This window comes from Drosophila simulans, chromosome 3L (genome assembly GCF_016746395.2).
Source record: "Drosophila simulans strain w501 chromosome 3L, Prin_Dsim_3.1, whole genome shotgun sequence".
In the NCBI taxonomy this organism is placed as follows: Eukaryota; Metazoa; Arthropoda; class Insecta; order Diptera; family Drosophilidae; genus Drosophila; species Drosophila simulans.
In genome coordinates this window covers 533,254-560,087 of record NC_052522.2, presented here as the reverse complement: position 1 = coordinate 560,087, position 26,834 = coordinate 533,254, and the positions used below count along the sequence as shown (strand labels likewise).

Below are 26,834 nucleotides of genomic sequence, written 5' to 3'. Positions count from 1 at the left end.
AAACGATTTCGTTTCTGCCATTGATTGTGCGGATCTCGCCCTGTCGATCGTAGGATCCTTCAGTCCGTAAGATATTCACCCCAGAGAGCCATGAATACGAGTATATTCATGAATTTGCAGCGGGTCGGTGTCGTTGGCTCATTTAACCATTCCGAAACCAAATCTGAATTTTGTTTACCCGTCTTTCTGTTTTCGTTGTCTCTGCACTTTGAGCCTACGTGATGTCTTGCATGGAAATTTCATTTACATTTCTCGTCCGCATGTGTCTTTGGGTCTGCTTCTCGTCTTTTCCTCACATGTCAACCGAGCAGCCAAATATATTTTCGGTCGGTCCAAAAATAACAACCAAATCAACAATAATATCATTGGAAATTGCTAAACATTTGCTTAATTTACAAACATGTATCAGTATTAGGAATTTAAAGTGTAATTTAAAATCACAAAATAAATACACAACAAATACATAATTTACTGAATGCATCAAATAGGTAATTGTCACTATCTACATACAAGCACAGGTTAGTTTTTAATGGATTTTAAAAGAATCATCAAAGCTGTGAAGCTGGGAAAAATATGAAATATTTATTTAAAACTAAATTGAACTCCTCTCGTCAGCAGAAACAACGTAGAACGTGTCAGAAAGGGACTGATTGACATGTGAGCTTGCCCTCCCATTCCCCGTCTCGCTCACCGCCGTATTCCCCTCTCTTTCGCTCTCTGGGGCTTCTGTTGTGCGTGGGCTTGGTAGAATGCCTTTGAAGAAACCTTCGCTGCTTTTGGCTTTATTTTCTGTGTCGCAAAAGGGAACACCGAGAGGCACGCACACACAGACGCCATTAATGTATCACATAACCCAGTAGCAAGTAGCTAGAGAAGCGGAGAAAGGGGCCCAGAAGAAAGGAGGAGGAGGAGGAGAAGAAAGGCGGGCGGAGAATAGGGAGCCGTCTGAGTTTTAATGAGAGATGCACGCGTGTACCAATTTCCCTTTGGGAATCCATTTTGGACACGTTCGACATGTGGAACCTGTTTGTTTTCGGGAACCCAGACGGTGGAACCTGTTCCCAGTGAGGTCTCAGCCCAATCCAGGTAACTTCGAGAACCGGGTGCATCTGGTTTTCCATAAACGAATATTGTTTAATTGTGATTACCCCACATTGACTCATCACACACACTCACGATGCCATCTCTAGAGTATAGAATAACGGTGTCAGGCTGCAGAAACAACGAGGCAAAGTGAAAGATTCTCGTTATTAAAGATGCCCAAAATAAGAAAAAGGGGAGCAGATAAGAGCAGTTGGCAAAGTTGTGAAAAGGTTTTTCTTCAAGATTTTTAATTTCCATACTAAATCTTCATTATAAGAGAATGTACCATTCTCACTTATCAATCAGATAAGGAATAAATCGATTGTCAAATAAACGAATAAAGATTTCAAAGCTGTAACATCCTCGAGCAGAAAGCAGAGATACCCCGCATAAAATCCAATGCAGGAGAGCGAAGGAGAGCAGACAAGGCGCACCGGTTATGGGCATGTGTTGGTGTGTATCTGTGTGAGCCGGGTGAAATTGCAAAGAAAAAGAACGCCTACACAGGCAGACGTAGAAAGGGGTAAAGCGGGTTATAGAGAAGAGGCGAAACGGGGGACATAGGAGACCTGGACCCGAGGAAGACTGGGCTGGGTGCACAGCTGCCTAAGCTCCTTTCACCCACTCAAAACCAACGTGATCCGTGTCGAAGTCTTCTGCGGGGTTAGGGCTCACAGTCGGCTGAAATTATTAGCAACCGGCGGAGATTTATGGGCGAAAGTATATGTACAGCTGGCTATCAGTAATGAAAAGGCAACAAAGTAAGCGGAAACTTTTTGATGCCGCTGATCGACAGGCAGAGAAAAAAAAAAGAAATGTGTATGTGGAAAACCGAAGTTAATTAGGGCAGAATGAAAAGACACGAGAAGAAAGCTGAACTCAAATCTACGGACATTTTCACCTACTTGATAGGCAAGACGTACAAGCTTTGAATGCTTCAAGGTATTAGAATTAGATGAAACAATTATCCACCCAAAACTATATTTGTCAGAAATTAATAACAAACGATAAGATTGTGGAAATAAACAAATATCTAACCCATGACAGCCAGAAAATCAAGTGCCACACACAAAATCAACATGTTCATATCGCAAAAACGAATATTTTTGGCTATACGTACATTTTCGAGATAGTCGGACCAAGACCAGAAATAAAAGAATCGTATTCTCGTATCAAAAAAAAAAATAAATAATAAATAAAAATAAAAGTATTATCTCGATTAGTGGCCAGCCAAACAAAACAAGATAAACATTTCGCAGAAGAGAACAGCAGAAAATATGGGGGAAAAATTACCGAAAAAGAAAATAATACAACAAATTCCAGCCACTCTGATGACGACAACAAGCGAACTGGCAAACTGGCGAATGGGGAGCGCAAACAACAACTGGAATATTTTTATAAGTCGCAATAAGCGAAAAATAAATAAAGCGAAGGAAACACTGGAAATACAGTCGAGCAAAGAGGCGGAGCAGCTCAAAAGCGAAAACTTAGATTGGGAGACAATTGGGGTGGTAATTGCGTCCGCTGGAATTTTCAATGAGCTCGGGGAAAAGGGGCGACCTTGTGAGATATCAAACAATAACTCATACTATTCACAGAGCAGATAATGTGAATGAAGCCAGGCAGTCGAGCAGCGAAAACATCATCGCAAATTTTAAAGGGATTATGGAAGGGAATCTTCTTCAAGCGCCAAGACAGACATGTTCGAGCATGCAAGCGTAATCGCGGATAGCGTGGAAAATCCAAAGATATCATCCGAAGCACTGAACAAAGTCTGAGAATGTCCACAAACCAAAAAAAAATACAAAACGGCGACAAACCACCATGCGAATTATCGCTTCCTTGCTCTCCTCTCTCTCTCTCCCTACCCACAAAAAAAGTTGCCATGGCGTCTATTGTGATAATCAACAATAAAAAGGGGAGGCGCTGGGGGAAATCGGGCGATAAGAGTGCCCAGAAGAGGCAGAAATATGGCACGGCAACCAATAATAATAAATATTGCGCCTAGTATTACTAAACAACAGGGCGCATTGCCCACGGCGCGTGTGTGATAACGATAACTCAAGCAAATCAAGCGATTGTCACAATAATCGATGAGTGCTATCACCACGGGAAGGGGCAATCAACCGGACGAAATGAAATGAACAGCAGGCAAATTACCCATGATTCATTCGTGTGGCTGCTGCAGGTGATACCTGATCCGATAACTTCCATTTATCCGAATCCGATTTACACTGAAAATTCCCTACATAACATAACATATCGAATTCACATGCTATCGATATCAAATTCAAACCATTTCGAAAGCCTAGTCATAAATAAAGCTAGTGCAAATGTGTAGTAACTATTTGGATGGCTATAAAACTCACCTGTTTGACGTTTTCGCTTGCTGGTTGCTGCTGCAGCTGCCGATGAAGTCGATGTGGATGTTGCAGGTTGCCTTAGGATATGCTGCTGTTGTTGTTGTTCCTGGTGACGCGTCCCGTCCGCAGTTGCCGTTACCGTTTGATCGCCGTAGAAGGACGTCGCCCTGACTGAAAGTCCCGCTCCTAATCCCGGACAGAATCCGGATCCCCCGCCCCCGGCAACGGCGTAGTCAACGAAATCGGACGCTTTTGGGTGGTAGGACGTTTTCATTGGCGCATGCTATCCCGCTCGACGTGGTCGGCTGTCTCCCTTGCACTCAGTTGGCTGGCATTGGGGTTTTGGGTTCCGTTCGCCTTTTTCCGGCTGCTTACAAACTTATGTTTACAAACTATGTTTGTACAAAACGTGGCGAGTCGCTGGCGAATTTCGAGTGACACCGTTTGAAATTTCAAGTGAATTCAATATTTAAAGGCTTTTAAGTAAGATATTTTACGAAGAGGATATATTTACAAGAATATGCTTTTTTCAAGACAAATACAATTTATGCCAAATTAAAAGAGAATCTGCAAGTAGAGGGAGAACACAATAGCCATTAGTATGGTCGAATAAAATCACGTACCAAAAATATCATATCACCACACTCGCACACCTGCCCCGCACTCATACGTTTTTATTTTAATTCGCTTTTGAAACTTTCCATTCAAGTGTGTTGTCCAAAAACACAGACACTCATTATTATTTACAAATATTGACAGTGGAGACTGACTAGTGAGCTAAAAAACTTTATTTTACTTTATGAAATTTAGTAATGCCTTGGAAAGGTTTGCACAGCAACTTGGTAGCTTCTAAGTTTGTTGCACGCAGAACATTCTTATCCAGGCTCCACTGTTGTTTTGGTTTTTTACTTGATTCCGCTTTTAAACTACGCAAAAAGCGGCGTGAAAGAGAACAAACTATAAAAACAAGACAAACACATTTCGGGTGTCGAAAAATGAGAACCACAAAAGAACGAAAAAACAAACAACAATAAAAACATTTGGGAGATTACGCACTTGGCCCCGCACACAAACAACACGCACACTGGCGCACTTTCGGCCCACACGGATACACACCACGAAACCCTTTTCTACGCACTTTGCTGAAAATTCTACGAAGCCCCCTAAAATTAAACCTAATTGGCAACTTTCGTTGCCAAACCCGAAAAACAAATCCACAGAAAACAACAACAAATTAAAGCAAACACAAGCCGGTTCCAAAGTTATTAATGGATTGCTCAGCGAGTGGAAAAGGGAGAGAGACAGTGCCGCTGAATGGATTTTCGTTCTGCAGCTGGCGAGTAAATGGATCCTGCGGATACCCTGCCTAATGTAAAATCGAAAGCTACGTAGCTACCCACTCAAAAGGTTTTGACGGTAATTATCCCCAAAATGTCCCAATCCAGTAAGTCGATTAGTAACTTGATAAATTCACAGCTTTCATTAGAGAGATGAACAGTGAATATTCATATTTGAGATGGCGCTTTGGGGAACACAATATCCTTTCAACAATTTACACGCACTCTCTAACTAACGTCTAATACGACGGCTCTTAGTTAACGACGTCGGCGAGAAGAGGAAGACGGAGAAATCCGAAACCGGGCTAAAACAAGTTTCAGGCAGCGCTTCTTCTTGCCGCCGTTATTGTCCATCATCTCATTTTGGGTGTAGCCAAAATTAATATTTATGCTCGTTGATTTGTTTGCGGGAAAATTGCAAAACATAAAAGGTTTTCTTTCGTAATATTTCACCGCACAGCACCGCACTCACACACACACAAGCTGAGTTCACAAACACCTGCCAGCGAGTCCGGTGTTTATTTATGCATCTTAATTTGTTTTGCACCTTTTTCGCAGCAGCTTCGCCACTCATATGTATATGCAGATATATATCTTGGCTTTCTGTAGCTGCCACTTCCTCTCGACGGCCGTGGCTGTGTCTTCTGTGGCTGCAACGTCCGCTCGCGAAGCCGTTTGTGGAGACTCTGAATCGAAGAATTGAGGCACCGAAACTTTGTTGCCACAGAGCCGAAAAAAGAGAGCGGGCCACACTCGCCGCTCTTCTCCGCTTCGGATTCTTCCAGGCGCCTGCGCAAGCCCGGTCTCCGCTCTTCCACTGCCCACTTCCTGCCGCCCCTTTCTCCCTTCTCCCCGCTCAATCTGCGACTTTTAGGGCTCTGCCCGGGGGACGAATCGCGAAATTATTTTTGCTTACTTTCGCTGTGGTTGTTGTTTTGGTTTTTCCTTCATTTGCTACCCTGCAATATCCTGGGTATCCTCAGCATAGACCTCAACGTAACTGTTTGGGGATTTAAACTATTCATTCTATACAGTACTCTCTAAACTGGTCCTAACTGTGTAAATTTATGGTAGAATATGAATAATCCCAGTAAGGGGTATTCCTTCGTCGGATAGCCAACTCAGGGCTTGATTGCTTACGTGGATGTCCCTGTTCGGGCGCCATCCAAAAGTGTGAGGGGCTCCATTTGACACGTAAGGATTTGCGTCGGCAGCAGAAAGCAGAAGAAAGGGGCGGAGAAAGCGCAAAGGGAGGCCAAGAACCGGCAAAGGGGCACCTTGCGAAATAGTTTTTTTTAGTTTTTCGTTGAGGTGGGTCGAGGAGATGGGGTTGCGATGTGCGAATGGGCCAAAGTGGTTTAGTTGGGCAGCCGCCGGGTAAAAAGAGGCGCAGAGGAAAACTTGCGTCGTGGGCAGACTTAATTACACACATATAGAACAAGATGGAAATGGCTGCGTGGATTGAACACATTTTTAGCCGAGCCAAAGGAGCTGCTATAGTTTCATGGGTGGAAGGTACCAGGGGTTCTTTCCCTGCAAAGGATCAAAAGAAAGCATATGGCTTCCAGCATGCAGAAAATAAGGAATGGAGGACAATTCTTGGGAAAACCTAGACTTGAAAAGCGCAACCCAACAAAAGGTAAACTTAATTGATGAAATTCCTAGCACTCTTATGTAAATAAGCCAGCGCTTCAAAGAATTCGATTCATGACAATTTCTTGTAGAAAGTAAAGAGAAGTTAAACCTTAAACGTAATATTACATTTTTTGGTCATAATTGCGGTACTTAAGCAACATTGTAGTGGACGGTGGCCTTTGTCATTAAATCTGGAATGGATTTTCGGGGTTTTTTTAGCCCAGCAGGATGCGAGTTCGACAAGTCTGTGTCTCCGGGGGTTCCCCGCAGAAGACTCGCTTAGTTGCTGCTTGAACGGGTTCTGCTTTCGGTGGCGACGTCAGCAGTCAGTCCTCGGTCCTCAGCCCTTCTTCTTTTCTGCAGCGACAACGCCACAATTCAATCAGCAATATGGTTGGCAGCCTGGGCATCAATTACAGGCCAATAAAGCTGCGTCTCCACTTACCCCCCACCACCACCTAATCTCATTTTCCAACAGCTGTTGGGGGCGGAGACCTGTGGGAGGGACAGCTAACATATGGAAGCTTCGGGTTTTCATTTTTTTTCCCCGTAAGCTCTAATTGACAGCTGCCAAAGTGGGCGGGTTGGGATGATGGGAAGGGGAGGGTTACGCCGGGAAAACCCACAAGCAGTAAGCCTCACCCCTCCCCCCGCCAACGACTCGTTAAAGTTGTGCAACAATTTCCCTTTAAATGATTTACATAGGAAACCCATGGAGCAGTGTGAAGGAGAAGGGGCACTCTCTCGGTCTCTCTCTTTCGGTATCCTTGAATGGAGGAAAAGAGAGAGAGAGAGAGAGTGGAGAGAGCAACCGGCGGCGGTTTCTTTGATGAATCGACAAACGCTGATTATGATGACGCAGCGTCACAGGAGGATAAACGGTGGACAGAAGAGAGAAAGAGAGGAGAGAAGAGAAAGATAAGGAGAGAAGGGATAAGGCAGTTATTTCCATTTCCGCCTGCCAGCTATCGTTCCTCTTTTGTTTTGATAAATGCCAAAAGAGTTGGCAATAAATCCCAAACAATAAAAATTGCCCGAGGGAAGGGGATAAAAGTCCCAAAAGTGGACAAATTATTCAACCTACTGAGACTTATTCTGTTCCAGGGCTTTCCAGACAATATATGAAGTTATTATTTTAAATTGGAAGACCTTTATAAACAAATAAAGTGCAAACAAATTTTAGCAATTATTCTTAGACTTTTTTCTCTCTTAAAGGCTCAAATATCAATGAAAATAGAAAAGAGGCCAAAAACCATACATATTCCATGGGTTCGACCGCAACTGCTGATTAAATGAAAACCAAGCCGATTGCGGGCTTATTGTTTGCGATTGTGGATTCAGTCGCCTAAGCTAGGGAATTCAAACACAAAAATCCTTAATTAACGAGCGAGAGAGAGGGCGATACCAGCACCCGCATTCGAGAAAAACAATGGAAACATCGAGTTTTCCCATGTGGAAACCGCCCCCAGGAGAGAAAGAGAAAATCCTCTGCACGGAGCACCCTGTAAACTAATTGTTGCTAACAAAAGGCAATCGAAAAACGCGAGAAAAGCAACAATTCCATGGCGAAAACAAGTTAAAAATGCAATTGAATGTTGATACGCTCTTTGTTGTTCGCTCCCTCTCTCTCCCACACACAACAGACACACACACTCACACAAGCACCATACTAGTGCGCTACTTTGAGTTCATCGTTTTCAATTCATTTTCGAGAGTTTCTCTTCTCTCTTAGCTCTGCTTCCTCTTCTTTGCGCTCTGCAAACACAACACAGCAACAAAAAAAAACACGCTCCCAAACACACACACACACTTGCAGGCTTTTCTTTTAAATTTTGCTTACTTTTTGCTTCATTAACGATTATACGTGGAAAGTGCTGTGGAAATTTGATTATAAAAAAACACTCGCCATGATTCCGATTCTCTCTAACTTTTCGCGTTGTCTCACTCACGCACACGCAACACTCTTATTAACTGTCTCTTTTCTCGCGAGCCCGACGAAAAATTCCGTCCGCTAAATATTTTCCACGATTTTTTCGTCGAATTTTGAAATGGAACTAATTGAAAAATACTCTTGCGTGTGCTCACACAAACCCTAAAAAATACCAAAGGGAGTCTAAAATATACCAGAAGTTTCCGTAGAAGCTCAGGGTTGCCAAGCGGCATATAGTCAGATCGCTTAAGCTGGTCACTCTGACTCCGCCGGTTTTAACAATTTTACTGAAGTCTCGCTAATTCAACAATAAATATAGTTATGCTGTCCCTAAGCGATCCCAACAATGCGGGTGGCATTCCCGACAAGGCCTGGCAGCCGCACTTCGTGACCCTGGAAACGAGGTGAGTCTGGAGCTTGTATGCTACAGTACTCGCTCGAAAATCGGCGAAACTGAAGACTGAGCATTTGTTTATCACTTTATTTGTGGCATTTGTGTCCCGCAGCATGGGAGAAATCACCGTGGAGCTGTACTGGAAACACGCGCCCAACACCTGCCGCAACTTCGCCGAGCTCTCGAGAAGGGGCTACTACAACAACGTGGTGTTCCACCGGATCATCAGGGACTTCATGATCCAGGGCGGCGATCCCACGGGCACTGGCCGCGGAGGAGCCTCCATCTACGGATCGGAGTTCGGGGACGAGCTGCACGGCGACCTGAGGCACACGGGCGCGGGCATCCTCTCGATGGCCAACTCCGGACCGGACACCAACGGGTCCCAGTTCTTCATCACGCTGGCGCCCACGCAGTGGCTGGATGGCAAGCACACGATCTTCGGCAGGGTGTACACGGGCATGGAGGTGGTCAAGCGGATCGGCATGGTGGAGACCGACAAGAACGACCGCCCCGTGGATCCCCTAAGGATCATCAAGGCCAAGGTGGAGAAGCTGTGAGCCAAGGAGGCGGATTTGTGGAGGAACTGCTAGAATAAGTACAATTTACTAGGCGAAAGGTATCTTTCCATATGGATTTTATAACACTGATTATATGTATTTACGGAATGACTAGAAACACAAGATCTTTTTGATTGGTTGATCACAGGATAGCTTAGCCGTATTTTACATGGTGCTGTCCAACATGTCCACCAGCCGCTTGATCTGCCTTCTGTGGAAGAGAAAGACCATTACACTAAAGGGATCTGCCTTAAATTGACCCACTTACATGCGCTGACCCAGCTGCTCTGTGGGTTTCATCGACTTGGTGATTTCCTCCGCCTTGGCCAGCAATTGGTACTGGCACTTGATGTTCGCGTCCAAGGTGTCCGTCAGCTTGTTGACGGCGCTGCGGTGGACCTCCACGTTGTCGGCCGTTATGGAGGAGATCGAGTGCAGCAGGTTGCCCAGGTTCTCCATCAGATTGTCCACCGAGCTGGCCAAGTACTGGGCCTCCAGTTCGATGTCGCTCAAGACGCTGCCGTCCACTTCGGGAATGTTGCGCGACTGCAGGAACCGCCGCGTGAGCAGACCGTTGCCGGAAGTGGCTCCAATGGGACCCATGGAGCTCAGGGGCGTGGTGTGCTCCGAGGAGTAGGACGAGGCAGTCACTCGCTCGCGCAACTTGGCCTCTAGGTCGTGGGCCACAAAGTGGCGCATTCCGTCGGAGTCACTGGTTTCGCCCTCCAGCTCGTAGGGCACATCTGCAAGATGGAAGATGATTAGTCTAGTCAGAAACTCAGGATAGATAACCTAGAACTAACTGCTCTCTGCCTTCAGTCTGGGCCTCTCGATGTCGCCGGAACTGCCCTTGGAGTTGCTATTCGAGTTGCTGTTGTCCTCCTCCTCCAAGGGATCGTCTTCCTCGTCGGGATCCTCGCCGGAATCCAGGTTGAGGTAGTTCTCGCCGTTGGGTCTTGTCTTTGCGCTTCCGGGAATCGCAGCATGGCCAGTGGCCGTGGGCGTCAGATCCTGGAGCACGTGCTCCGGCACCGCTCCCGGATACTGGGCCAGGAACGGAATTTCCGTGTAGGAGGAGGCGGGCGTGGCTCCGGATCCGGAACTCCTGGCTGCTCCTTCCACAGGGCCACTCTCCTCGGCCACATAACCGTAGCGTGGGCGGATGGGAATGTCCTGGTGGCGGTGCGACATTCTGCACTGCTCTTAAGAAAGTTATTTTCAATCAAAAGAACTTTAGGCAGACTAAGAAATTTAAGTCAATTTTCACAAAGTTCTGAATGAAAACCAAAACAAAGAATTTACTGGTATATACCAAATGGTTATCGATGAAATCTATTTATCGAGTATATTTGCATTAGGCCCTGTTCAGGATGAGGTCCAGCTTATCTGTTATCGAGTCTTGAGAAAATTGTTTTTTTTTTACCTTGGCATCTTAATGTGCGCAAGTTATATTTTTCTAGCTCTGATGAACATTTTGGTTTTAGTGAGACACCAGATTTTTATTGATCTTCCTTAGATGATTATGTGACAAGCTCGATAGTATCGCTAGTTTACTTTCCACGATTTTGTACTTACCAAGAAATGGTCACACTCCAGCTCGCACTATCGAATCATCGATAGAACCGATAGGCCAGCCCGTTAAATCGAAGACAGTCGTGTTTATAATTTGCGGCTCCGAGGTTTGCGGCGCGCATTGGGTAGACTAAAGTGAACTAAGTAAATCCGCAGCGTTCTAATTTAATTGCGCGATGAGCGTGTAAAAACACACCTGCGTAAGGCTGCAATAAAGCCAACTTTGATTTTTGTTTATATGTTCGCGTTTCCAACGTATTCTTCGCGTCTTAGTCGTTTTAATTGTTAGTGCTCGTACGCAAAGTGAATTGCCAGCAACTTGGGGCTAAAAGTGCCAAAAAGAGCGAGAATCGAAAAGAAGCGGCTAAAGAGGAATAAGCGAAAAGGAAGCAACGGAAACGGTGTTTTGCTCTCTTTCTCCTCTCTCATCCTCGCCATGTGTGTGAGTGCGCAAATGTGTGTGTTGGCGTCGTTAAAAAGTGCATGTGCAGATTAGGAAAATAATACAAAAGGCTACGAAAAGTAAAATAAAATTTGATGTACAAAATACGCAAATTGGTGGCAAACAGTAACGAGTGGCATAATAAAATAATGTTTTAATGCAAAAAACCAAAATCGACTGCAGTGCGTGCACTTGTGTGTATGTGCCGCTGCATATGTGTATGTGTGCAGTGTGGAAATAAAGCAAAGAGAAAAAAACTGTTTTTGCAGCCGGGGTACAAATTCCAATTGGAATCTGCAGGAGCATAAATTCCCATTCGACGCATGCGTGGCTGCCAAAAAAAGCAAGTAAGTTTAATTGTTTCTACTAAAGAACCTTATTAATTTCTATTGAAAATGGATAAAAGTGTACAAAAAATGGAAGATTTTTTTTGCCTTTCTGTTTTCTATGGGTACGTATGAATGTGTGTGTGTGTGTGTGCTCTCTTCTATTTTGTTCTCGACTTCTTGTTCTTTTCTTCTTCCTCTTGGCCAGTTACTCTTATGCTTTGTCTTTCTTCTCTGGCCGTTCTGCTTCTTTCTTTTAACTGCAAATTGTGCAGTCAGCAAGTATGAGAGCGAGAAAGAGATAGCGATCGCTTGTTTCTTTTTCAACCACCCACTTCTTCCCCTCTTCCTCTATCACCCATATTCGCTTATTGTATTGGTGCTTTTCCTATCTATAACTACCGTTATGTTTCGATTGCGATTTCGTAATAACTGCGATAATATTTGCTCTCTCTCGCTCTTCTTCTCTTTCGGCTTTCCACGCTCTTCACTTTTAGTTATGTGTGTGTAACTGTGCATTTGAAGTGTTGTTGTTTTTATTAAAATGCGTGGGTTGATTTTTATTTATCAATCGTTTTTTGACATCGATAAAGTGCGAAGTGGATTGATATGTGGACAAGAAAAGCATTTCATGAATCAGGAGAAAGAATTTACTCGTTAATTAGCTTCTAACTTTTATATTCTGTAACAAAATGTACTCTTAAACGCGTAAAAATCCAATAGGAAAATACTAGTAGGGTTGGTCGAAAATCAAAGAACTCAATTTCTGGATCCTTGTTTTGTTAAGTATTTCCCTACTTCGCACTTTAAATTCCATTTCATTTCTATAAACAAATGTTGTCGCACTCTTGTTGTTTATTTACATCGCATCGAAGAGAGATTTCCCATTTTCAGAGGCGACACTTAAACGTGGTTTTCTCTGGCCTTTTCCCACAACCATTTCCTCGTCGAGCACTTGAATGAAAATGCTGTTTTTATTTATTGATTTCCATATTGCATTCATCTCGCGTTTTCCCGCTCGCCCACTGGATGACCCGCTGACCCAGCGGGAAATGGAAAATCGTTTACTGCAGCATTTTACTGGTGCCCTCTTCCTAGATTTCCCACCCTCCCCTCTCGTGAGTTTCCCCATTTTCCTCGGGGCGGGGTTAAGGCGATGCCTTGGAGCAGATTAAACGCGCGTCCTAATGCGATTTGCATTCGTCTTTCCCCCGGTTTTCCTTCGACTTTCCAGTGCATCGTGCCTGGTTTGGGGTCAGCGACTGGGAAATCTAATTGAGGAAATTCATATTATTTTCCACTCGCGCGCCGCCTGCTCTTTCATTTTCATTTTCCCCAGCTTAACCCCAAAGTGTTTTGGCTTTAACGCTCACGTGCCGAGTCTCTTTGGGCCAAAGACCTGAAGTCCCAATATGTCAAAATCCCATCTCATGTGCGTGGCCAATTTTGGCCAGGTCTTGTCGGTCTTTAAGCCATGTTTCTTCCTCCTCCGAGATAAGCGTGTTAATGGCTCATTAGCAGTGGGTCGGTTTAGGTCACTTTGGAGCCAAATTGCCTAACCGAAGACTCAAAAATAAGGCCCAAATCTCTCCCACACTCTCAAACTCAAATGGCGAGAAAGTTTGAAGAAATAAATACAAATCATCCAGAAGGAAGTTGAAAATTATTGAATTCATAAAGGAAACGGACAATCAATCCGAAAGAATGATTGTCAATATCTAATCTCCTAATGTTCGAGTTCGATTAACACAATTGTGTGTAATTCCACTTTCCTCTAACTGTTTTCTTAACATTTTTTGTTAGCCAAATTAAGGTCAGGAAAATTCTTTCAACTCTTGTTCTCTAAAAATAAATTAACTAGACTTACAAACTTTTTGCCTGATCATCTCTACACTCATTGAGCATTGTTTTCTCATTTTGGAACTAATTTGGGTAGGAAACTTCAAAAGCACGCATGAATTTATGATCATATGGGGTTCTTTTCTTCATAATAGTAACAAGTTATGGGAAAGCAGTATTGAACAAATAGTGTACTTAATACTAGGTACGAATTACTCTAAAACCAAATATTACAATTTTGTAACTGACATTTTATTCACACCCACTTTTAATATAACTTCGGTGGCACGCTTTCGTTATTTATCTTGCATTATTCGCCATCATTTCTGATGCTTACCCATGCACACCCTTCTCGGAATTCATCCCCTGCATTTTGAAGGTGTTATACCGTTATACAGTGACTTTTATACTGATGTTCGTTCACCCCCCTACTTTTAATTTCCATCCGATGTAAGCGATGTTAGTCTTCATTCTTCCTCGCCAGTTTAATTACAGCATTCCCAATCATTGATTCACTTGCTTCGCTGAGCAACTTTTACAGATGAGATCATCTCATCTGGAATTCCCCACCCCAAACCCCCTTTAATTAACAGTTTCGTATATATGCTCGAATTCATTCCGCAACGTTCCCCGCGCTAAACAGACTTTTCCACAAAGAAATTGCACAATTTATGGCGGAAATCTTTCAGAGAGCTCTTCATTTGATTATCCCTAAGTGAGCTCACTTTGCTTTCGGATTTCGCAAGCGCCTGTCGAAGTTCCGTAAACATTTCATCTCCAAAGAACTGGAGTTCTCTTGTATATTGTTGTTTGTTCCACTTATTCCGCCAATATGGATTGACCTCCTTTTGATTTGTTTACAGCCAGCGGAAAATGAAGGGTTAAAGGAGGAGGGTCAAGGGGGAGCTGCCGTTGATGGCTGTGTTTTGTGGAAGGTGTAAAATGAAAAGCGAATCGTTTACCTGGTAATTTTTGTTATTTTTTGCTTTAGCTGTTGCCTTGGTTTGGTTTTTCACATTGAGAAATAGTTTTTTGTGGCCACGTAAATAGATTTTGAAGGCATGCTTTAGGGGATTTCAATCGCAAACCTAAACTATATGTTGTATTTCGCACCTGTTTGATTTTGTTTTGATTGCTTTCGATAAATGAATGTGCATCTGATCGCCGTGAATCATCTGAATCAGCAGGGCCTATTCACTTTGTTGATCAGCTTGAGTTGAGCATTTTTCCCTGTCCCGCAACTTTTCTTTTTTTCTGTATTTTCGGTGTCCAAATATTGACCTCGCTCCGTCGTCTTCTGCCTTCTCCTATTAGTTTTCCCGAATAAATCTTACCCCCTAACGATGTCCGCATTGTTTGCAGCTCATTAATTTTCCAAAGGTTTTTCTCTCAATTTTACCCGGCTCTTTGATTTTTTATCTGCATTTCCGCATTGAGTTTGTGTTTTTCTCCTCAGCTTCTTTTGACGCACACGAACATGCAACTGTTTGTTGCATGTTTTTTCTGGCCGGGGCGGGGGCGGGTGGGAAAGGAACGCCCACAAATTATGTCAAACTATCTGTAAACGAAAATCTCATTTGGCCACTGTGTCAGCTGCTGAAGTCAATCCACCAGCCGGTCGCTAATTAATTTCCATCTTTTCCAGCGGCGAACGAAGATCTTTGTATTATTCGGAAGGCTAATTTGTTGGTATCAGCTTTGATTATTTTGCATTTGAAATTAACCTTGAATTCGGTAGACAAACACACCAAATTAATTCAGCAAATTCATTGGGAACCGGTTCGCATGTTGTTGTTTAAATAGTTTCGCATTTTTCAGCGTTTCTCGATGGAGAATAAGAAGAGGTGTGTCTCGGGGAGGTGACTTATTCACCAAGCGGCTTAGGATTCTCATTAAGCTATTAAACGATTATAAAGTGGAATTTCAGACTAAAAACTTGGTATTCAATTCTTTTATTAAGTTCAAGAGTCTATATTTAGGAATGATTTGCGGGTTCAAAACGTCTTTAGAAGCATTTAGGACATGAGAGATACAAATGACCACCTTATAATTGAGGTGATTAACTTTAGAGGAATGCTACAGTCGCAAAAGTATCTGCGATGTACGCAAAGCATTCTGAATTGGTGCCAAGTCCAGATCAACAATTTGGAGTCTAGCTATTTTCGGTATTTTCCTTGCATCTCGCTGATTCTTGAATTAGGCACGGCCGCTAAGATGCTGGGATGCATCCGCCAGATGAAGATACATTTCAAAGGCGCGCTGCAACTGCGCTGCGTAGCTATAAATACGAACCGAAGCCATTCCATCATGACTAGAAAACAACTCTATGAATAGACCGCATGAAGGAAGAAGCGCCTCGAAATGATGAAGAGCGCGAGGAATTTTTATTATCAGCTTTGGAAGTGGCAGAGTAACTTGTAGATCTTTCTTCTCCGCCAGATTTAATTGTGCACTCTTGTGCCGTCTTCTCAGCTCCGCTTCTTCGATTCTCCGACTTTAATGAAGCACAGTGCGATAAGCGAAGAGTTGATGGCGGGGGTTCTCCAGGGGAATGGGCTTTGGTGTTATAAATAGTGCTCGAAACATGTGCGACATGCAATGGAAACACTAGCGAATTGTCGGGGGTCGATCTTCCTTTGCCCTGTTGCCATTCTCCGAGTCAAGGATTTGATTTACAGCAATTTCCCTTTTTGACAGCACGGAATTTTCATCATGTCGGCGGAGGGGAGTGATCAAGGAGCCGGGGGGGAAGGGTCTGGAAGAATTGCTGTCAAAGTTCTCAGCTGGAATGCATGTGATGGGGCCTGAAATTAAACCAAATTGTGTGTGGATGGAATGGAATCACCATAATCGGGGATCGTAGCGCAAAGTTCAATGTGAGATGGTGATTTATGGTTAGGCTAAAATCGGGAACAGTTTTATGGTTTTAATAAAAGATAGAAAATTCGGAAGATTCGGCTTGGAAAATAAAATCTTGTAATGAGTGATTAACGGAAAATGCACCTCAGGTCCGCCATACCACTTATCGTTTCGTAATGGTCCACGTTCGCTTTGTATTTATGATCATTTTAACGCCTTCGAATATATGGGTATCAATGAAATAGCTCTTAGAGTGATTGACTGGCCAAATGTTTACATCCAAATGCACTTTCTGCCGGTGCTCTTAATTACCCGGGGAACAATTAATAACCCCTGGAACCTGTGAACCGAAACCGACGCCAAACACCGCGGGCAACAAATGAGCAGAGAAAACCGCTCGGAAAGGCCGCCGCCAAATGAGAAAAGTAAAAGTCCCACACTGACCTTTGCAAGAGGAAGAAAATGTGGTCGGAAAATTTCCGAAATTCCCACACACAAGCACACAGGCTTTTGAGCACACCCGAAGATCTCTTTGATTTTGCATTTTTTGCTGGCTGTCAACTGAAGAATTTTCGTTTATTTTCGGCTTGATTGCGGCTCAAGCGAAAGTCGTCGCTAGTCGACGGTCGGTTTTCCTTGCTACCATTTTCAGTTTTTGTGATTTAATGCGCGGCTTTTCCACTCCACTCCACTCCGCCCCGCCTCGTCCATCATCTCTCTCCTCTCGCGATTTTCGCGTGGACCAGCGGAGATCCCGATTTGCATATCGCAATGCCTGATCGGCCATGGCAAATAAAAATTTATGCAATTAAGCAAATCGGATGGCGGATAACGAAATGAACCAGCGATCCTTTGCCTTTGCCTGCTCCCCAAACGGGTGCCAGCCACCTCCTTCGATCTGATCCGATCCTTCCCAGCTCACACTCCCATTTCCTCCCACCCAGTTTTGACTTCCCTTTCTCCCCCTCATGTGTGGAGAGGGTGCTCATCGGAAATCGCGCTTGTTGAGCGTTCGATAAATGTGCTACAGTTTGGGGCTTGGAGATGGTCGCGTGACACGAGAAGTACCAATGGAACGAATGGGTGTATTTCAAGCTATTAAATGTTAATAAAATGTGTAAATTTAAATTGCTGATTATTATAATATTATGTTATAAGCTGCTCTAAACTGCCCACCCACCTCTAACTAATCGCATTAGTTAGGACCCTGTTCACCGTTAACCGCTTTGGACCCGCCGCCGGATTTCAGGAGGGCGTTACGCTTCGTCGGCCGATAGTCATCGCAAGGAGATCGCTAGGCTCATAAATTAAATTGGCGAGCTCTTTAGTTTTGGGTGGGGGCCTTGAGCTGGAGCCTTCCGAGGCATTTGTCATGTGTGTGCAGGAGTGTGTGTGGATTGGAATGGCCGCGCCCACACACCCACACAGCCACACACATGAGCAGTCACGGTAGTGGGTACTGCGTACTGGGAAAGGTAACACGGTGTCCATCAATTCTTCACTTCACTTTCATTTGAATTTCTGCAGGAGACTTAATTTTCGTCGGAGCCGCACTTGGTGGGTGTTTCTCTTACTGGGGCACATTGTGGAGTGAATTTATTTATACTTTTATTTTGGGGCCTGTTAATTTGCCTGCGCGGCCATGTGAAAGTTTGCTGCATGCCGCAAATTGCACAGACGTGCGAATGTGGCTCTAGGAAGGGGTGTCTATCCGAGCTGCCTTGGCCGGCTGGTCACCTGTCCCTCGGTTCCACGTTCATATTTCATGGCGCTCGAGGAGCCCCAGGGCAGGACAATGAGTCTTCGGTCCATTCGCAGTCCATAAATCCACCAAATGAGGCAGTCCATCTTGTTTTGGTCAAGAGCCGTGCTTTTGGCCTAGCTGGGATAGTGCTAAGCCGAGATAATGGCCAGCTTTCAGTGCTTGTCTGGTTCGATTTGGCTGAAAAGTAAATTGAAAATTGCTGATGGGCCGTAATGGGAGCGACGAGAAACGAGAAGATTGGTTGAGTGGGAGGGCTAGGAAAGGTCTTTTAAGTCCATTACAGAATGTAGAATGAAGTGTAGTTACTGGCTAATTTGGCGATCTCTAGACTCATTTCAATTAGCCGCCTGAAAAGTAGTTTCCACTCGACTAAGCAAGCGATCAAATGATTTGTTTCGTAAGAGAGTTAGGACTCTGGGATAGCTAATAAAATTTGTTTTATGACTATTAAATAACAAGTTGCCTAGTTTGCAACCTTTTTGGACTTTATCAAAATGTTTGCTCATAATTTTCCCCAAGTAACCCAAGGCGGGCATAACTCTCCCCATGGGTCCGGTCCCAAGGCCCAACCCAACTGAAACCGAAGCAGTAAACCTCCGCTTAACCTCCATTTCCCATTCCCATTCGCAGACCCCACAGAAACATGAGCATAAATTGAGATTTTGCTAAGCATTTGCAAAACTTATTAGGACTGACAAATGTTGACAATTGACGAATTGACACGCGGGGCGATCGGAAGGCAGGGGCATGAAATCCGTCAGAGGCTCGACAAGCGGTTTTGGCCCGGTCTTGTCGCTTGTTTCCCCTCCCTCCCTCCATGCGGTTTTCCTCCCCGCCGGCAAATTGGTTTGGCTGCCATTTCGGTGACATTAATTTACAGTTGGCCAATTGCGATGAAGAAAAAAGAGAACAGCGCCAAAACTCATTAAGGAAACACTCTGGCGATAAGCAAGGGAACCTACAAGACCTAAAAAAAAGAACCAAGAAAAGAACTTACGAAGCTGAAATTTATCACCGATTTTTGGCAGTTTTCGTTTCTTAGCTCAGAAATTACTTGGGCCAGTAAACAAAAAACAACCGAGAAACTACTTCGCACGTAATGCGATCTGCGAATCTCAGCCGAGGGATCAATTGCAACAATCAGATGCGATCATAAATTAGCAGGGAAATAATGATTTTACTGGTCCCATGCAAGAAAAGAAAGTTAAGCGGAAAACAGGGGAAGTATTCAAGCTGGTGCTTAACATACTCTTTTGGTTTCGAGTTGCTGATTTGTGACTTTAAAATTATATGTGTTAGTACTATTTTATTAAATTCGAAACAATATTTTTAAAGCGCCTATTTTGGATGCCACTTTTAAAGGGTAAAGATCCGCAATTGTTGAAAAGCGGCATTCCATTCATTTAGGTTAGCTCTTTCGTTTAAAAAACATTCAAAAACAGAGGGAAGATAAGCCTTCTCCGCACGCACACTCGTACAAAAGCGGGCATTATGCAATGATCCTCTGACCACTTTTTTCTTTTTTTTTTTGCTGCATTTTTCTGACCACCGAGGGAAATGAGGTGAATGCCTTCTTAGCAGGCGACAAGCAAAACAAAAACCAACTCACTGAGAAACTGAGGAATTGAGAAACTGAGAAGAGGAAGAGGAAGCGGCAGCCCAAAGTCCATAAGCCAAGCGAAATCGATATTTTTCAGGGACGCACACCCCACCACACCCCCCTTGCTGAAAGCCTCCTAACTCCTCCCAATTTCCTTGCATTCGTAAGCTCTTTCCTTCGTTTTCTTCTTGTTCATGTGCACTTAAAAAAAATATTTAAATTACATATAAATAATAAAAAAAAAAAATAGATACAATACTCATACATACGCCTATTGATAATAAATAGTTGAAAAATATTTAAGATCACAGCAACATCATCATTCGTAAGCAGAAAGTGAATAATACATTTGATCGCTTAAGTTCGAGTTATTCATTGTGTTTAATTCTATCTTTTTGTGTATTCCTTGCTGTTTTCTTCGATGTGGTTTTAACAATTTCGTGCTCATTCAGAGAGGGTGACGTTTAGAAGGGGAGGTGGTGAGCGGCTGAGGGAGGGGCAGGAGCAGTCCAGGGTATGACTAGTTTCGAACTGGGTGGTGACTCACCCACAGAACGTTCGCCCCAACTCGCAGTTCTCGTTGCACTCGTATCTGAGTATTTGTATCTGCACTTGAGTGTGTGGTGGGGCTGTGTTAGTTCGTATCTTGTGGTTTCGGTGGTGCCGCCTTTGCCGCTGACACACGTGAAGCCACATCAATCCATCAGCCGACTTTTGCACTTAAACGTGTCGCATTGGCTTGCCCCATTCTCCGGTATTCTTCGATATTCTTGAAGAGCGGACGAAATTGTTAAAATCTAAGTGGTAGTTATTTGAAATTATTGGAATTATAGCTATTCCATTGTGAGTATTTGTAGTTGAAAACATAAAAAATAATTATTTTAATATTTCCGACACTTAGGCACTTAGGGAAAGAAAGAGCACTAAATATTTTACAGCACTTTTGCCCCATTTGAATTCCTCTTAAAAATCACTGGCATCCACTTATGCACTTCAGCAGCAGTCCAAGTTTACTTTCACATTGGCAGGCTGTCCCCATCGCGATTCTCGACGCGCAAGAACATAAACCTGCTGCAAGTTATCGCCCCATCTTTCACTCGTTCCCCAAACCGAGTCCGAGTCCAGAGCCATCAGCGCGGAGTACTCTGTGCTCCTCCCTGGGGGGGATACTCAATTACCTGCACTTGTCACAGAATCCAGATGGCTTAGCCGGGATAATGACGATCACTTAGCACATGATCCATTCCATATAGTTAGTGACTGAAGAGCGCGGCGTCATTGCGCGCAACCTGTGATTAGCGGCTAAGGCATAAATTCTGGGCTTTATCTCGTAGATTGCGTAACGGTTTCTTTGAGGCTTTCCCAGATTTTCCCAGCTTTTCAGCTTGCGAGTGTGAGCCATAAATGGCAAGCACTAATTGCTTGGCCGCTGTCATAAAACGTGGAAACGTTGAAAGAGCGCAGGGGCGGGAGCGCATTATCGTTAAAACAAATGTTCGTTTTTTTTTTTTGTTTTTATCTCCGGGCCAATGCAAATATATAGGTACCCGAATGGAGGGAAAGCCAATCGATCCATCGATCGGTCGTTCATCGAAATCATCGGTCAGGCCCTTAGCCTGGGGCCACCACTTGTTTCTGAAATTTTGGGAAAGCATCGGTTGCATAAGTAGGACACCAGGGCGGGGTCCTCGAATGGGGATTTTGGGTTACCGAGGCAGAGGGGAAACAGAACGATAAGGAAGCGATTTACGTGGGGAACTTTTGCTTTTTTGTTCGTGGTAACACATAGCTGACCTCTTTAAAGTTCTGTGTATCGGGTGGAAATAACAAATTCTCCATTCAAAATGTCACAAAAATGTCACACGAACGAGTGGCGCCTTCTCTTCGTCGAAATGTGTGAACATATGTGCTCTTTGCCACGCCCCCTGATCGCTACTCCGCCCACCGATCTCGCCCAGAGAATGCAATTAAATTCTCCAAGAGTTGGAAGTTGCCTCAATGTGCAGTGGTTTCGATTTGGTCTTTGCTTTTGGCCTCGTTTTAGGTGTGGATACATTGTGTGAGGATGAGGATTCGGGGAAGCGAGTTGAGGTGGCGAATTCCTAGGGGAAATCAGGTTTATTTATAGGCTGTGTTGGGTCGCTGGAGTTATTTAGTCGATTAGGAAAATATTTAGAGAAGAATAACTAATCCGTCAAGATAAAGTACCATTCTTCTAGAGGAATTTTGTAAGAATATTATAAATCTTCCTTTTTAACTTTTAAAAATAATCTCTTTTATTTCTTTCTTTACAGGTGAGTTGAATATAAAAGATCTTTGATGTAATAATATGACATAAGCAAAAATCGTTAACTATTTCCCAAACGACCCCCGCCGATTTCCCGGTCAGTGAAATGATTTCCCTATGCAGATGGGAGCGCAGGCGGATTGGAGAGCGTTTAATTATGCACACGTAGGCCGGATATGGACAAAGTAATCCGTATGCTAATCATATGCAGTCTTGATCCATCTACGGAGTGTAGGAAGCATTACCTAACCAAATTGCTTTGGATCTATTCAAATTTTTTCAAAGGTTAGCTCGGAATTTGGTCAAAAAATATATCCACAAACCATTTAAGCATTCTTTAATCTGAAAAATCGCACTTAATTTAGTTCAGGGATATAAACAAGTTGGTTTATATTTGGTCACTTTTTTGGAGGACCTCTTGAGGTGTGGTGGTATGCGATGAGGATCGGGGGGCAGACGTAGGCTTCGGCGATGCAGTGCCATCATAGCCAGATCCTTGTATTGTTGTTTTCGGTCCCTGTCCATTTGATTCCACAGGTCACTGGCCACTTTCTGGAGTCTCCCGAGGTCCTTGAGTCCCAGCCTTCGATTGGCCGGCTGTTGTTCTGGCTGAGAGCCGGTTAGCTCTCTCTCCTGTGAGAGTAATAGTTGGTAATAGCCATCGTACATCTCCCGCACGAAATTCTGGAAGGCAGAGGTTTCCGCCTGCTGTACCGCCATTCGGATTTCCAGGTGCCTCAAAGTGCTGGGCGAAAAAGTCACATGGCGCCGTGTAGATGGAATCACAAATCGGGGAGCTCGTCGTTCGCTTTGCAGACTTAAATGGGTCACCAGGCTCAGACGACTTGTGTAATCGCTCAGGAAAACTTTGTCCTCCGATCGTTTAGGTGGGTCAGTAAGGGAGTCCAGTACTCGCCAAAGGTTTTTCCAGTAGTTCCGCATTTTTAACTCAGGGGTAGGATGCGAGCACCAGCATGGCCTGCTCAGTTTTTGCCCCCCTCCCATTCATTTGCCAGGAAATCTGAAAATACAGATATATTTTACTTGTGCAGTCACATATAAAATTCATCATAAATATGGCGTAAAAATAACCAAGTTAATACTTCAAAATAAAAATACAATTTATTGTCTACAACTCTATTACGTATGCGATAATGGATTCTGTGCAGAATCTGAAAATCATACCTGAAAATCAAGGTCTTTCGAGATCAGTGAAAATGTTTTCATGTTTAAAGGTGGGCTGCAACATTCCTTACACAAGTTTCAAATTCCACAAACCGATCTCGACAATTTATCAAACAGAAAATACCTACAAAAAGTAATCCCCTGAATCAAATTAATTAGAGATCATTAAGTTTGTTTCGCTCTCCTTCTAAGGGGGCGTGTCAGGGGCAGTTATGAAATCGCCTCGAATCGTTTATCATAGTCGGTGGGTCATTCCCAAAAGGGTTTGGATGAGGTGTGTTCCGTGGGTAGTTCGTTGACCCACTGAGCCACACCGACAGACCAAACCCAGACCAAACAGTCTGAGCTGGGCCACCTGAACAAATTCGACGCTATTTGCGAATCGAAGAGTTTTCCCGCTTTTTCTCGACTGCAACTTCCCATTTGCATTTTCATTAATTTCTTGCCTTGTTCGTGTTTGCCTTAAATTCCCTTCGAAAGAGTCGTTTGGATTCTTGGAAGTATTATCTGTATAATAGGCAAATATAAATATATATCTCTAACCCCAGCTGTTTTTAATTTGATCAATTTACATCTGCATGTTTAAGAGGGTATCCACGTCTTCGGTGTGACAGCCAATACTTCCTAGTCTTTTATTTTTGTGGCGTCGCCTGAGTGGCGGAGGATTCTGCTTCTTGCCGGCGATAGACCCTCTCCTTTCCATCCCTGGAACACTTTTTTTATTTTAACTGTCTGTGCGGATCATTTTGAATTGACAGCAGCTCGTTTTGCTTCCTTGTTTGCCAATTGCATTGGCAAACGACTGGAAAGCCTTTGCATCGGTGGGGGCTCATTGGAGGAGAGGAGGATAGGCAGACACTCACTCAATCATGCATTCATTCAGTCAGTCGCTCATTCAATCATTCGCCCCCTCCCGCGCTGCCATTCAAATTTTGTAACTGTTTTGTCTGCCAATTTGACATTTCTGCCAGCTCTCCTGCGATTTTTCAAGCCCGAAAACTCCGAAATCCCCGAAACCCCTTTGAGCCTCTTTTGTAGGTGTGTTTTTGCCGGCTTGTTTTCCTGTGCGTGGTTTGCTCCCCCCACCCCCTTTTTTTGCCCGAAATACGTTGTCATGTCTTTGGGTTAAATGCAATAAATTTGCTAATACAATTTAATATGATTTTTCGAGTGGAGTTTGTTTTGGGGATTGAGCGGCATTGGGGATTGAGGGCACTCCCTGAATTTAATTGGAACCCTGGGAACCTATCTGCGAACACAGCGCATGATGTCAGAACTTTGAATTTGTCGTGCTCAATCCAAAGAGAAGCGAATTGAAAAAAGCGAGCAATTTCGAAAATAACCAAATGGAAGGAAACATTTTTGATATGTTGACAGCTCACAATTCCGCGTAATTAAAGCAAACGAGGGGGAATGAAAGGGATTATCACAACCCGCATATATACATAAATGTATGTTGTGTGGAAGCTTGAAGTACAGTTCTCAAAACACATTGCATGTCGTCGGATAAGAAACGGGTGCGTTGTTATGTACATAGGAATTGCTCAAAAGATTAATGAGGAATTTATCAGAGGAGTTCAAACTGGTTCCACAGGATGATGACTAATTGGATTATACTGTTGAATGTACAAGAAGTGAGTGTTTTTTGTTCATAAAAGTTAGCATACACTGCTATGTGTAACTTTAGTTATCTTTTGTTGATTTCACCCTAGAAGTGAATTTATTTATAAGCGTAATTATTTCGGGAGTTCCCGACCCTATTTAAACTCAAGCAAATCACTTCTCATATTAACAAACAATGCTGATAAAATGAATGCATTTTTGTGCAATGCTCCCTGGTTCCCATAACTGCTTCACAACCCCACCCACACCGACCACTCCCCGCCCACTTTTCCAACTCCCCTTTTGAGGCCGTATTATGCGTGCTGTGTTGTTGGTAACATCCAAGCAACACAAGGAAGAAACTGCAAACCAATCCAGGCCACTCCCTCGATTTTCCCGCCTCTTTTGCTGCCTAGCCAACTGACATAATTCCCAAGGAAAATGTTAAGTGCATTGAAAACAACAGCCGTTGTGTCTCAATTAGGCACAAACCAGTTGGCAATAATAGCAGAAAGACGAAGAAGACTATATAAAATTAAACTTTAAGAAGCAGCCAAAACAAATTCATTATAAAAACTAAACACGAGCCGCCAGCAACAACAACAATGTGCATATCGTGAAACTTTAAATTAAAAAAAGAAGGAAAATAGCGAGTAGAAAACTCCACGCAATGCCGCTTTTCCTGCTTCCCATGGCCCCAAAAACGAAACTTGGCCAGCGTAGAAAATTGTTTTTCATATAAATTAATTTCCTTTTGGCGGCCAGCAGCTATGGGAAAAATGCCAGGATGCAAATGCGAGGGGAGCGGCGGAAGGTGGGCAAATCGAGTGAGCCTTTAACCTTAAGCTGCAGGGTTTGCACTGTCCGATTTTGGGAAATTCGTTGATGGGGAAAAACCCACGCGGGGTTCGCTACTTTAATGGAGACATCAAGCGGTGGCTTCACTCACGGGTTTTTTGTGCACATTTAGTTTATTTTCCGTGGCGCCTCAATTGCTTTTAATGGTCACTTGTGGCGCTCCTCCACTCATAGAGTCGTCCCCCAAAATCCCCTGTACAACCGCCCTCGTCAATGACCACTGCACTTTCCGTTTGTTAACTGTCACAACTCTGTTAAATTTTTATTTATGTTTGAACACCCCATAAGGGGTCCGTCTGTCTGCGATTCTGGCTCTTCTCATGGCACGCACGCCCCCGCTTTTCCCGCACTTTTTCTCCGCCACTCGACACGCCACTAAATGTTGCACTCCAATATTGCCCCCTTTTCGATTGCCATTGAAGCAAGGAGTCTATACAAATCTATCAGCAGGATATGCATTGCTGGTATAAATGCAATCCATTCAGTGTTGTTAAAATGGATTTAATGCAAGAATCGCGCATCCAATTTCCTCCATACAACACACAAAACTTACTCAGTTGCAGGTTAAGACTCCCAACTCAATCAATATTCGATATTCAATATGAAACTCATGGGTTCCACTCAGGGTCGTTCCGCTTTGGCTGTCCAATGCTCTTGGCACGCAATTAGCATTAAAAATTGAAATATTTTCCTATGCTATGAGGTCTTGCTCAACTCGGTTGGTTGTCATTTGAATATTTCATTACCAAAGTCAAGCTCCATGATATCGAAGTACCATGATTTTAATGGGCTTGGCTTTGAGTCGTTTTAGTTTTTTATGAGTGCTTTAAAACAAGAAGAGAATGAGTATAAATATTTTAAGTATAGAAATTACTGCCTTTGCCTTTAGTTTATTGTACTCATATGTTGTTCCTCAATTATTAAAACCATCTAAATACTTAACGTTTCAAAGAGAAAATCTAGAGAACACTGCTTTTCAGGATGGTTGAATTTGCAGGGAACTTTCGCGTTTCGAGTTCTGGTGTATAATTGAATTTTGTGGAACTCTGTTCACACCCAGAACGAAATCGGTTTCTCCTTCTGCCCCCTCTGTCGATGGCAACCTGCAACCTGTTCCCAAGTGAACCAAGTCCATTCATCAACCAGACTGAGTTTTCTCCTCCCATCCGTCTCCTCCCGTAACGCATTTAACTCGTA

At 43.6% G+C, this 26,834-nt stretch overlaps 5 protein-coding genes and 1 long non-coding RNA gene across 11 annotated transcripts in view; 3 read left to right on the top strand and 3 right to left on the bottom strand.

The window, feature by feature from the left end:
* LOC6734433 (homeodomain-interacting protein kinase 2) overlaps positions 1 to 8,493 on the bottom strand; it is a 49,482-nt gene extending 40,989 nt beyond the window's left edge. Inside the window, exons 1-2 of one of the 2 annotated variants that reach the window (XM_039293437.2) lie at positions 8,259 to 8,493; positions 3,453 to 4,013 (exon numbers count right to left, since the gene is read on the bottom strand). In XM_039293437.2, coding sequence (XP_039149371.1) covers positions 3,453 to 3,720 — 268 coding nt within the window. In that variant the 5' untranslated portion in view covers positions 3,721 to 4,013; positions 8,259 to 8,493. Of the gene's footprint in view, positions 1 to 3,452; positions 4,014 to 5,330; positions 5,480 to 8,258 lie in introns of those variants that run through there. The other variant, XM_044922892.1, reaches the window with a different exon arrangement.
* On the top strand, positions 293 to 1,417 carry LOC27206682. Its single transcript, XR_001600093.3, has 3 exons — positions 293 to 518; positions 616 to 1,086; positions 1,191 to 1,417. It is a non-coding gene; the product is annotated as an uncharacterized LOC27206682 (long non-coding RNA).
* Positions 8,494 to 8,578: 85 nt separating the features above from the next.
* Positions 8,579 to 9,420, top strand: LOC6734432 (peptidyl-prolyl cis-trans isomerase-like 1). The gene is made up of 2 exons (XM_002081416.3): positions 8,579 to 8,752; positions 8,855 to 9,420. The coding sequence occupies exons 1-2, from the start codon at positions 8,670 to 8,672 to the stop codon at positions 9,300 to 9,302; spliced, it is 531 nt and encodes a 176-aa protein (XP_002081452.1). The 5' UTR covers positions 8,579 to 8,669; the 3' UTR covers positions 9,303 to 9,420.
* LOC6734431 (BLOC-1-related complex subunit 6) lies at positions 9,375 to 10,642 on the bottom strand. Its single transcript, XM_002081415.4, has 3 exons — positions 10,106 to 10,642; positions 9,571 to 10,045; positions 9,375 to 9,513 (listed from the first exon to the last, which is right to left on the bottom strand). Exons 1-3 carry the CDS (start codon positions 10,491 to 10,493, stop codon positions 9,468 to 9,470), a joined length of 909 nt encoding a protein of 302 aa, XP_002081451.2. The 5' UTR covers positions 10,494 to 10,642; the 3' UTR covers positions 9,375 to 9,467.
* A 257-nt stretch (positions 10,643 to 10,899) lies between these two features.
* The window catches only part of LOC6734428, a 105,766-nt gene continuing 89,831 nt past the window's right edge, over positions 10,900 to 26,834 (top strand). For all 5 annotated transcript variants that reach the window (XM_016182030.3, XM_016182027.3, XM_016182029.3 and 2 more), the window contains exon 1: positions 10,900 to 11,663. The gene's annotated coding sequence lies outside the window, so the exon portion shown is untranslated. The remainder of the gene's footprint in view (positions 11,664 to 26,834) is intronic.
* LOC27206171 lies at positions 22,313 to 23,014 on the bottom strand. Its single transcript, XM_016168049.3, has one exon. It carries the CDS (start codon positions 22,995 to 22,997, stop codon positions 22,359 to 22,361), a length of 639 nt encoding a protein of 212 aa, XP_016029729.1. The 5' UTR covers positions 22,998 to 23,014; the 3' UTR covers positions 22,313 to 22,358.

Coding starts and splice junctions, on each gene's coding strand:
- LOC6734432 (XM_002081416.3), top strand. CDS start 8,670: ATGCTGTCCCTAAGCGATCCCAACAATGCGGGTGGCATTCCCGACAAG. Junction 8,753..8,854: donor TTCGTGACCCTGGAAACGAG/GTGAGTCTGGAG, acceptor TGTGTCCCGCAG/CATGGGAGAAATCACCGTGG.
- LOC6734431 (XM_002081415.4), bottom strand. CDS start 10,493: ATGTCGCACCGCCACCAGGACATTCCCATCCGCCCACGCTACGGTTAT. Junction 10,046..10,105: donor CAGACTGAAGGCAGAGAGCA/GTTAGTTCTAGG, acceptor TCCATCTTGCAG/ATGTGCCCTACGAGCTGGAG. Junction 9,514..9,570: donor GAGCAGCTGGGTCAGCGCAT/GTAAGTGGGTCA, acceptor TCTCTTCCACAG/AAGGCAGATCAAGCGGCTGG.
- LOC27206171 (XM_016168049.3), bottom strand. CDS start 22,997: ATGGGAGGGGGGCAAAAACTGAGCAGGCCATGCTGGTGCTCGCATCCT.